Below are 12,500 nucleotides of genomic sequence, written 5' to 3'. Positions count from 1 at the left end.
CTTAGATGCCTTCTTTTTCAAATAAAAATAGCAAGAGAACGAAGAAAAATTGATAATAGGAAACAATTAGAAAGTTGCTTAAAATTGCATGCTCTATCTGAATCATGAAAGAAAAAAATTGGGTTCAGTGTCCCTTTAAGCAACTTTCTAACTCACTCCTATTATCAAAAACCTTTTTAATTTACTCCTATTATCAATTTTTCTTTGTTCTCTTGCTATCTTTATTTAAAAAGCAGGAATGTAAAGCTTACGAACCGGCCCACCAATTAGCAAGGCCTATCCAGGGTGCTGAACCTAAAATGGGCCGGCTCCTATGTTTTACATGCATGCCTTTTAAATAAAGATATCAAGAGAACAAAGAAAAATTGATAATAGGAGTAAATCAAAAAGTTTCTTAAAATTGCATGCTCTATCTGAATCATGAAAGAAAAAGATTTGGGTTTAGTATCCCTTATTATTATTATTATTATTATCGGTTATTTGTAGAGCGCCAACAGATTCCGCAGCGCTATAAACAAAGGGGGAGTATAACAAAACAATTATAGGGTAGAGGGCCCTGCCAAGAGTTGCACTGTTGTAGTCAGCTCTTAAGAAGGTGATCTACAAACAGCTGGACGTTTAGGCTTACATGCTAAGGGGGTTCAGGGGATTGCAGTGGAGGAGAGGAACTGGTTTTAGGAAAGGTTAGCGTAGGTTGTATGCGTCCCTGAACAGTAGAGTCTTTAGGGAGCACTTGAAGCTTTTAAAACTAGAAGAGAGTCTTGTGGAGTGAGGCAGAGAGTTCCACAAGATGGGAGCCAGTCTGGAGAAGTTCTGTAAACGGGAGTGTGATGAGGTGACAAGAGAGGAGGAGAGAAGGAGGTCATGAGTAGAGCGAAGGGGACGGGAGGGAGAGTATCTGGAGACAAGGTCTGAGATGTAGGGGGGAGCAGTGCAGTTGAGGGCTTTGTATGTAAGAGTGAGAGTTTTGTGTTTGATCCTAGAGGCAAGAGGAAGCCAGTGAAGGGATTGGCAGAGAGGCGCAGCAGATGAAGAGTGACGTGTAAGGAAGATGAGTCTGGCAGAGGCATTCATTATGGATTGTAAAGGAGCTAGGTGGCAGGTGGGGAGACCAGAGAGTTCAGAGTTGCAGTAATCAAGGCGGGAAAGAATGAGAGAGTGGATTAAAATCTTAGTTGTGTCTTGTGTAAGGAAGTGTCTAATTTTAGAGATGTTTTTAAGGTGGAAGCAGCAGGCTTTAGCCAAGGACTGAATGTGAGGAATGAAGGAAAGATCTGAGTCAAATGTGACCCCGAGACATCGGGCATACGGGGTAGGGGTAATGATGGAGTTGTCGACAGTTATAGAGATATTGGGGGTGGAGATTTTGGAAGAAGGGGGGAAAATGAGGAGCTCAGTTTTGGAGAGATTTAGCTTGAGGTAGTGAGAGGACATCCAGGAAGAGATGTGAGAAAGACAGTTAGTGACACGGGTTAGCAAGGAAGGAGATAGGTCTGGTGTAGAGAAGTAGATTTGGGTGTCATCGGCATACAAATGATATTGGAAATCGTGGGACTTAATTAGGGAACCTAGTGATGACGTATAGATTGAGAAGAGAAGGGGACCAAGGACAGAGCCTTGCGGTACTCCGACAGAAAGTGGTGACGGGGTAGAGGAGGCCCCAGAGAAGGCTACACTGAAGGTACGGTTTGATAGGTAGGAAGAGAGCCATGAAAGGGCTGTGTCACAGATGCCAAAGGATTGGAGGGTTTGGAGCAAAAGAGGGTGGTCAACAGTGTCAAAGGCTGCGGACAGATCAAGGAGGATAAGCAGAGAGAAGTGGCCTTTTGATTTAGCTGTAAGTAAGTCGTTGGTGACCTTAACAATAGCTGTCTCTGTGGAGTGATAGGGACAAAATCCAGATTGCAGCGGGTCAAGAAGGGAGTTTAATGTAAGGAAATGGGATAGGCGTGCATATACTAGTTTTTCGAGAAGCTTTGAAGCAAGAGGGAGGAGGGAAATAGGGCGGTAGTTGGATGGGGAGGTAGGATAAAGGGAAGATTTTTTGAGGATAGGTGTGACCAGTGCATGTTTCATCGATGAGGGAAATGTACCAGTGCTGAGGGAGAGGTTGAAAATGTGTGTTACTATAGGGGTAAGGGTAGCAGAGAGAGAGGGGAGCAGCTGTGAGGGGATAGGGTCAAGGGGACAGGTAGTGAGGTGAGAGCGCAGTATAAGTGCCGAAACTTCTTCCTCAGTAACAGGGGAGAATGAACTAAGTTTCAGGTTATGAGGGTTGTGGTTGAGTGAGAGTATTTGAGGGGGGGAGAGAATGGGGTTATGTTGAGAGCTGATTTCAAGTCTGATGGAGTCAATTTTGTTAATGAAGTGACTGGCAAAGTCTTGAGCTGACAGAGAAGTTGTATTAGGAAGTGGGGGAGGGCGGAGGAGAGTATTGAAAGTGGAGAACAGACGTTTTGGGTTTGAAGAAAGATTAGAGATAAGAGTAGAGAAGTAGTGTTGCTTGTGGAGATTAAGGGCAGAGTAGTAGGAGTTCAAGATGAATTTGTAATGAAGAAAATCAGCTGAACTCCGTGATTTTCTCCAATGCCGTTCAGCAGTACGGGAACATCTGCGTAGGTACAGTGTCAGAGGAGTATGCCAGGGCTGGGGATGAGTGTGTGATTTCCGAGCAGTGGTAAGAGGGGCGAGATTGTCAAGGACGGGTATAAGGGTGGAATTATAGTGGCAGATAGATTGTTCAGGGCAGGAAAAGGAGGAGAAGGATGAGAGGAGCGGTTTAAGGGAATTAGCAAGTTGTTGCTGATCTAAAGACCTAATGCTTCTGTGAAGTTTGGTGTGAGGAATAGAAGGTGGGAGAGTTGTAGGAAGGGATGATATGTTGCAGGTAAGGAGATGGTGGTCAGAAAGAGGAAAAGGGGAGTTTGAGAAGTTTGAGAGAGTGCATCGATAGCTAAAGATCAGGTCAAGAGAGTGACCATCTTTGTGAGTGGGAGAATCAGTCCATTGTGACAGACCGAAAGAGGAAGTGAGTTGCAGAAGTTGTTTAGCAGATGAGGCAGTGGGATTGTTAAGGGGGATGTTGAAGAAGCCAAGAATGAGGGCAGGGGTGTCTGAGGAAAGGAAATAGGGTAGCCAGGCAGCCAAGTGATCTAGAAATTGAGTTGAGGAGCCAGGGGGTCGGTATATGACTGCAACACGTAAAGAGAGAGGGGAGAATAAGCGAATCATGTGGGTTTCGAATGAGGGAAAAGTGAGGGAAGAGATAGGATGTATTTGTTGAAAGGTGCAACGAGAGGAAAGTCTATTACCAGACCTAGGAGTGTGGCTGAAGTGGAGACCCCCATGTGACAGAGCAGCAGTGGATGCTGTGTCTAGGGGAGAGAGCCAGGTTTCTGTTAGGGCCAGAAGGTTGAGGGAGCGGGAGATTAAGAGGTCAATGGTCATGTATAGATGTGAGCTTGTTGCAAACAGAGCGAGAGTTCCAGAGTGCACAAGTGAAAGGGGTACTGGCTTTAGATGCAAGAGGAATGTGAGTAAGGTGTGCAGGGTTTTGTTTTCTTAGTCTATGGGATGGTACACAGGGATGTGCACGGTTTGTCAGTGGTTGGGGACCAGGATTAGGGGAGATGTCACCAGCAGTAAGTAGAAGCAAGAGGGAGAGTGACATGAGATGAGATACAGATTTGCAATAGTGAGACTGCTTTTGAGATGAGTTGCAGGGGAGAGAGAGAGTGTTTAGGAATAGGTAAAGTTCATGAGTACAAAAGTAAGGTGAGTTTAAGAGAGATGGGCTAATGAACAGTGCATGTGGAGAGGGAGAAGGAGTAATTGAATAGTGTAGTTTGTTATAGAGACAAAGGGTAGCAGAAAGGAATATGAATATATTGAGCATTTATACAGAATTGGGAACCAGTTAAAAACATAAGACACAGAATTACTGTAACAATTGCATAAGGGAACAAAAAGGTATATGAAACATAATATTGCAAAAGTACTGTTTATTCTATAGGGTTAAGGGAATGGAAGGATGTGCTGATCAGTGTTTGCACTTGTCATTTCAGGAGAGTGAAAGTTGTGTGGGAGACTATCTATAAATGAGGAAATGAGCTTGGGGTGGGTGGGGTGAGGGGTAGGGTGGGAGGGAAGCTGTTTTCCAGAAGGCTACCTGTAGTAAGTTAGAGGGCAATTGAAGCAGTTGAGTGAAAAAGTCTGTGTTTTTTCTCTGTGTTCTGAGAGAGAATGTGTCTGAAATCAAACTGAAGGAGAGAGATATATTGGTTAATGATGGCCCAGCGAAAGTGTGTTAAAATGAGTGGGAGGGTACATTTATGGACCCTTTAATGTTAATGAATATACTGATATCAAAATACTATTCTGAGAAGGATTTTAAGGGCTTAGTGATAGGCTTGTATGCATATTTTCAGAGCACATTTAAATAAAATATATAAAATAAAGGTAACACTTGAGGAAAATGCACAGAGAAGGTGCACCAATAGGACAGTCTTACAAGTGGCACCATGTCAAATAGAGTTGCCTAAAGAGGTTCAACCTTGCATTGGGTGTTATACAATTCTGGACCTTTTCTTTTTTCTGCTCGTGAAATAGTAGTGACAGTACCAAGGTCCAGATGATCAGAAACTCGCTGGTATGGAGAGAAATCTCACAATCTTTGTGACTTTTTTAGGAGCATTCTTTTTTACTCAAAATGTCTCTCCTTAAAACCACAATTTGCCTTTAAAAATTATTTAAGGAACCTCACAGTATTGATGAAACTTCTTAGTTAATCTGTCCAGAGTGGAGGACTTAAGATCATCAAGCCATAAGCTGTTGATCTTTCTTTGGAACATTTCTCTTTATTGGATCCAGTAAGGGATCTAATACAGCTGGTGGACCCCACTGTTTACACGCAACCCACGTTTTATGGAATCTAATTAAGAGACTAATATAAACTAAACAGAAAGAGGATCATAAAAAATGATGTCTTAAAATAAATGTGAAAAGTGTGAAGATAGAAATGAGATAAGTAGATATAAAGGATAACAAAATGGGGAAAAAGGATAATCCATACTCACATTATTTATCTAATCCCATCTGAGACTGGGAGTTTAAGGCAAGCATGGGAGCCTTAACTACAGAGCACTGGGTATTCTGTGGATAAAGCCTGGATGAAGGGATCAAGTTGCTTTATGGGTAAAGTATGATGCATTATACACTAAGTTGGGTGTGTCATGGGAGGGGTCATAGTGTCACATGGGGGAAGTCAGGCTGTCCCTCCCTATTTTACAAAGTGACATTTATAAGAAGGGAAAAGGGGAGGATAATAGGAAGACTGGGTAAATTATGACACAATATGTAGGGTAGCTGGGAGTTTGGGAGATGTCTAATGAACACGCTGATGACTTTATTAGCCATAAACAACCCATCAGTCACACAATATGCTTATGATGGTGTCACTTACCTGCAATGCACAAGTGTAGGGGAGTTTGGGAGATGTCTAATGAACACGCTGATGACTTTATGAGCCATATAAAACCCATCAGTCACACAATGTGCTTATGATGGTGTCACTTACCTGCAATGCACAAGTGTAGGGGAGTTTGGGAGATGTCTAATGAACACACTGATGACTTTATGAGCCATATACAACCCCTCAGTCACACAATGTGCTTATGATGGTGTCACTTACCTGCCATGCACAAGTGTAGGGGAGTTTGGGAGATGTCTAATGAACACGCTGATGACTTTATGAGCCATATACAACCCGTCAGTCACACAATGTGCTTATGATGGTGTCACTTACCTGAAATGCACAAGTGTAGGGGAATTTGGGAGATGTCTAATGAACATGCTGATGACTTTATGAGCCATATACAACCCGTCAGTCAAACAATGTGCTTATGATGGTGTCACTTACCGGCAATGCACAAGTGTAGGGGAGTTTGGGAGATGTCTAATGAACGATGACTTCATGAGCCATATACAACCCGTCAGTCACACAAAGTGCGTATGATGGTGTCACTTACCTGCAATGCACAAGTGTAGGGGAATTTGGGAGATGTCTAATGAACGATGACTTTATGAGCCATATACAACCCGTCAGTCACACAATGTGCTTATGATGGTGTCACTTACCTGCAATGCACAAGTGTAGGGGAGTTTGGACTGCAGTGGTGCTTCACATAGTCACAAATTATGTTCCTAAAATTCATTAAAACAACTGTTGCATCTGGCACACCATGGTCTGGCCAGGCTGTGAAGTGGAAATGACGTACTGAAAGAAATGCACTATTTCTGTTCTGAAAGATAAAAAAAAAATATGCTGTCAGGTAAATGTGTTAAACATACCTTATCTTCATACTGGGTAACGAGACAATAAAAACATTTTTTTGTTGGATCTGAAAGAGGCCCTGCTACTCAATCACACAAAAAAAAATTTGCAGGAAATTTGTGTTTTCAGTTGTCACTTAACTGTAAAATTGGTTTCTCTTTAATGTGTTTACAGTTAAGCTGCAGAGTTTAAAATGTTTAGGAAATTGTTAATTGAGGTATATTTTTGTATATGAAATAACTGTTTCTGCTTAACTATAACCACAACCCAATACAGGGCTAGATTAAGAGGTGATGGCTATTTATTGCTCCCGCTTGCATGTTAACTCCGTGTGCGTCGGGTAGCGCTCGTATTACAAGCTGAAAGTAAAACTTTTTTGCCTTACGCTAACCTGATGTGCAAAAAAAGTCGAACTTCGAATATCACAATCGTGATAATGTATTCCCCCATATAAGTCAATGGAGCGAGAAAAGTGGGAAAAAAGACTAACACCCTAATTGCGCACAAACCCGTTATCGTTTTCTTAAGTGCGCTAACCCGACAAATGTTCTTCACATAGCAGAATATGTTCTATTTATTCATAAATACATATTTCTACATATATCTAATCATATTTCTTTCAATATACAGTATCCCGCAAAAGTGAGTACAACCCACACATTTTTGTAAATATGTTATTATATCTTTCATGTGACAACACTGAAGCAATGACACTTTGTAACAATTTAAAGTAGTGGGTGTAAAGCCTCTATAACAGTGTAAATTTGCTGTCCACTCAAAATAACTCAACACACAGCCATTAATATCTAAACCGTTGGCAACAAAAGGGAGTACACCCCTAAGTGGAAATGTCCAAATTGGGCCCAATTAGCCATTTTCCCTCCCCGGTGCCGTGTGACTCGTTAGTGTTACAAGGTCTAAGGTGTAAATGGGGAGCAGGTGTGTTAAATTTGGTGTTATCACTCTCACACTCTGTCACACTGGTCACTAGAAGTTCAACATGGCACCTCATGGCAAAGAACTCTCTGAGGATCTGAAAAAAGAATTGTTGCTCTACACAAAGATGGCCTAGGCTATAAGAAGATTTGCAAGACCCTGAAACTGAGCTACAGCATGGTGGGCAAGACCATACAGCAGTTTCACAGAACACATTCCACTCAGAACATGCCTCGCCATGGTCGACCAAAGAAGTTAAGTGCATGTGTTCAGCGTCAGATCCAGAGGTTGTCTTTGGGAAATAGACATATTAGTGCTGCTAGCATTGCTGCAGAGGTTGAAGGGGTCAGCCTGTCAGTGCTCAGACCATACGCCGCACACTGCATCAAATTGGTCTGCATGGCTGTCATCCCAGAAGGAAGCCTCTTCTAAAGATGATGCACAAGAAAGCCCGCAAACAGTTTGCTGAAGACAAGCAGAATAAGGACATGGATTACTGGAACCATGTCCTGTGGTCTGATGAGACCAAGATAAACTTATTTAGTTCAGATGGTGTCAAGCGTGTGTGGCAGCAACCAGGTGAGGAGTACAAAGACAAGTGTGTCTTGCCTACAGTCAAGCATTGTGGTGGGAGTATCATGGTCTGTGCCTGCATGAGTGCTGCCGGCACTGGGGAGCTACAGTTCATTGAGGGAACCATCAATGACAACATGTACTGTGATATACTGAAGAAGAGCATGATCCCCTCCCTTCGGAGACTGGGCCGCAGGGCGGTATTCCAACATGATAACACCTCCAAGATGACCACTGCCTTGCTAAAGATGCTGAGGGTAAAGGTAATGGATTGGTCAAGCATGTCTCCAGACCTAAACCCTATTGAGCATCTGTGGGGCATCCTCAAACGGAAGGTGGGGGAGCGCAAGGTCTCTAACATCCACCAGCTCCGTGATGTCGTCATGGAGGAGTGGAAGAGGACTCCAGTAGCAATCTGTGAATCTCTGGGGAACTCCATGCTCAAGAGGGTTAAGGCAGTGCTGGAAAATAATGGTGGCCCCACAAAATATTGACACTTTGGGCACAATTTGGATATTTCCACTTAGGGGTGTACTCACTTTTGTTGCCAACGGTTTAGACATTAATGGCTGTGTGTTAAGTTATTTTGAGGGGACAGCAAATTTACACTGTTATACAGGCTGTACACTCACTACTTTACATTGTAGCAAAGTGTCATTTCTTCAGTGTTGTCACATGAAAAAATATAATAAAATATTTACAAAAAATGTGAGGGGTGTACTCACTTTTGTGGGATGCTGTGTGTCTGTAAATATATATCTACACATATAACTACATATTTATACACACTCATATAATACACAATAGAGGGTCCAGCAAATGTAGAAGGATTCACACTTATCTTTCTTATGGGGTGCACGTACATCAGAGGATCCTGCAACTCCTATCATACATAGAACAAAATCGAAAAGGAAGACGTCAGCACCAATACTGACGTCTTCCTTTTGGATTTTATATATATATATACACACACACACACACACACACACATATATATATATATATATACACACACACACATATATATACACACACACACATATATATAACATAATTTATGTAAGAACTTACCTGATAAATTTATTTCTTTCATATTAGCAAGAGTCCATGAGCTAGTGACGTATGGGATATACATTCCTACCAGGAGGGGCAAAGTTTCCCAAACCTCAAAATGCCTATAAATACACCCCTCACCACACCCACAAATCAGTTTAACGCATAGCCAAGAAGTGGGGTGATAAGACAAAAGTGCGAAAGCATAAAAAATAAGGAATTGGAATAATTGTGCTTTATACAAAAAATCATAACCACCACAAAAAGGGTGGGCCTCATGGACTCTTGCTAATATGAAAGAAATTAATTTATCAGGTAAGTTCTTACATAAATTATGTTTTCTTTCATGTAATTAGCAAGAGTCCATGAGCTAGTGACGTATGGGATAATGACTACCCAAGATGTGGATCTTCCACGCAAGAGTCACTAGAGAGGGAGGGCTAAAATAAAGACAGCCAATTCCGCTGAAAATAATCCACACCCAAAATAAAGTTTAAATCTTATAATGAAAAAAACTGAAATTATAAGCAGAAGAATCAAACTGAAACAGCTGCCTGAAGTACTTTTCTACCAAAAACTGCTTCAGAAGAAGAAAACACATAAAAATGGTAGAATTTAGTAAAAGTATGCAAAGAAGACCAAGTTGCTGCTTTGCAAATCTGATCAACCGAAGCTTCATTCCTAAACGCCCAGGAAGTAGAAACTGACCTAGTAGAATGAGCTGTAATCCTTTGAGGCAGAGTTTTACCCGACTCGACATAAGCATGATGAATTAAAGATTTCAACCAAGATGCCAAAGAAATGGCAGAGGCCTTCTGACCTTTCGTAGAACCGGAAAAGATAACAAATAGACTAGAAGTCTTTCGGAAATTCTTAGTAGCCTCAACATAATATTTCAAAGCTCTAACTACATCCAAAGAATGCAATGATCTCTACTTAGAATTCTTAGGATTAGGACATAATGAAGGAACCACAATTTCTCTGCTAATGTTGTTAGAATTCACAACCTTAGGTAAAAATGTAAAAGAAGTTCGCAACAACGCCTTATCCTGATGAAAAATCAGAAAAGGAGACTCACAAGAAAGAGCAGATAATTCAGAAACTCTTCTAGCAGAAGAGATGGCCAAAAGAAACAAAACTTTCCAAGAAAGTAATTTAATGTCCAATGAATGCATAGGTTCAAACGGAGGAGCTTGAAGAGCCCCCAGAACCAAATTCAAACTCCAAGGAGGAGAAATTGACTTAATAACAGGTTTTATACGAACCAAAGCTTGTACAAAACAATGAATATCAGGAAGATTAGCAATCTTTCTGTGAAAAAGAACAGAAAGAGCAGAGATTTGTCCTTTCAAGGAACTTGCAGACAAACCTTTATCCAAACCATCCTGAAGAAACTGTAAAATTCTCGGAATTCTAACAGAATGCCAGGAAAAATGATGAGAAAGACACCAAGAAATATAAGTCTTCCAGACTCGATAATATATCTTCCTAGATACAGATTTACGAGCCTGTAACATAGTATTAATCACAGAGTCAGAGAAACCTCTTTGACTAAGAATCAAGCGTTCAATCTCCATACCTTTAAATTTAAGGATTTGAGATCCTGATGGAAAAAAGGACCTTGCGACAAAAGGTCTGGTCTTAACGGAAGAGTCCATGGTTGGCAAGAAGCCATCCGGACAAGATCCGCATACCAAAACCTGTGAGGCCATGCTGGAGCCACCAGCAGAACAAACGAGCATTCCTTCAGAATCTTGGAGATTACTCTTGGAAGAAGAACTAGAGGTGGAAAGATATAGGCAGGATGATACTTCCAAGGAAGTGACAATGCATCCACTGCTTCCGCCTGAGGATCCCTGGATCTGGACAGATACCTGGGAAGTTTCTTGTTTAGATGAGAAGCCATCAGATCTATTTCTGGAAGTCCCCACATTTGAACAATCTGAAGAAATACCTCTGGGTGAAGAGACCATTCGCCCGGATGTAACGTTTGGCGACTGAGATAATCCGCTTCCCAATTGTCTATACCTGGGATATGAACCGCAGAAATTAGACAGGAGCTGGATTCCGCCCATACCAGTATTCGAGATACTTCTTTCATAGCCAGAGGACTGTGAGTCCCTTCTTGATGATTGATATATGCCACAGTTGTGACATTGTCTGTCTGAAAACAAATGAACGATTCTCTCTTTAGAAGAGGCCATGACTGAAGAGCTCTGAAAATTGCACGGAGTTCCAAAATATTGATTGGTAATCTCACCTCCTGAGATTCCCAAACCCCTTGTGCTGTCAGAGACCCCCAAACAGCTCCCCAACCTGTCAGACTTGCATCTGTTGAAATTACAGTCCAGGTCGGAAGAACAAAAGAAGCCCCCTGAATTAAACGATGGTGATCTGTCCACCACGTCAGAGAGTGTCGTACAATCGGTTTTAAAGATATTAATTGAGATATCTTTGTGTAATCCCTGCACCACTGGTTCAGCATACAGAGCTGAAGAGGTCGCATGTGAAAACGAGCAAAAGGGATCGCGTCCGATGCAGCAGTCATAAGACCTAGAATTTCCATGCATAAGGCTACCGAAGGGAATGATTCAGACTGAAGGTTTCGACAAGCTGAGATCAATTTTAGACGTCTCTTGTCTGTCAGAGACAGAGTCATGGACACTGAATCTATCTGGAAACCTAAAAAGGTTACCCTTGTCTGAGGAATCAATGAACTTTTCGGTAAATTGATCCTCCAACCATGTTCTCGAAGAAACAACACAAGTCGATTCGTATGAGATTCTGCTAAATGTGAAGACTGAGCAAGTACCAAGATATCGTCCAAATAAGGAAATACCACAATACCCTGTTCTCTGATTACAGACAGAAGAGCACCGAGAACCTTTGTAAAAATTCTTGGAGCTGTTGCTAGGCCAAACGGCAGAGCCACAAACTGGTAATGCTTGTCTAGGAAAGAGAATCTCAGAAACTGATAGTGATCTGGATGAATCGGAATATGCAGATATGCATCCTGTAAATCTATTGTGGACATATAATGCCCTTGCTGAACAAAAGGCAGGATAGTCCTTATAGTTACCATTTTGAATGTTGGTATCCTTACATAACGATTCAATATTTTTAGATCCAGAACTGGTCTCAAGGAATTCTCCTTCTTTGGTACAATGAAGAGATTTGAATAAAACCCCAGCCCCTGTTCCAGAACTGGAACTGGCATAATTACTCCAGCCAACTCTAGATCTGAAACACATTTCAGAAATGCTTGAGCCTTCGCTGGATTTACTGGGACACGGGAAAGAAAAAATCTCTTTGCAGGAGGCCTTATCTTGAAGCCAATTCTGTACCCTTCTGAAACAATGTTCTGAATCCAAAGATTGTGAATTGAATTGATCCAAATTTCTTTGAAAAATCGTAATCTGCCCCCTACCAGCTGGACTGGAATGAGGGCCGCACCTTCATGTGGACTTGGGAGCTGGCTTTGGTTTTCTAAAAGGCTTGGATTTATTCCAGACTGGAGATGGTTTCCAAACTGATACCGCTCCTGTGGGTGAAGGATCAGGCTTTTGTTCCTTGTGACGAAAGGAACGAAAACGATTATTAGACCTAA

The 12,500-nt window shown here is 41.8% G+C and overlaps 1 protein-coding gene across 1 annotated transcript in view; it reads right to left on the bottom strand.

The window, feature by feature from the left end:
- The window catches only part of LOC128636319 (receptor-type tyrosine-protein phosphatase beta), a 390,099-nt gene that overhangs the window by 9,379 nt on the left and 368,220 nt on the right, over positions 1–12,500 (bottom strand). The window contains exon 47 of the mRNA XM_053689349.1: positions 6,136–6,299. Coding sequence (XP_053545324.1) covers positions 6,136–6,299 — 164 coding nt within the window. The remainder of the gene's footprint in view (positions 1–6,135; positions 6,300–12,500) is intronic.

The sequence above is a fragment of the Bombina bombina genome, chromosome 7 (genome assembly GCF_027579735.1).
Source record: "Bombina bombina isolate aBomBom1 chromosome 7, aBomBom1.pri, whole genome shotgun sequence".
Taxonomy (NCBI): domain Eukaryota; kingdom Metazoa; phylum Chordata; class Amphibia; order Anura; family Bombinatoridae; genus Bombina; species Bombina bombina.
This window is presented reverse-complemented; position numbering and strand designations above follow the sequence as displayed.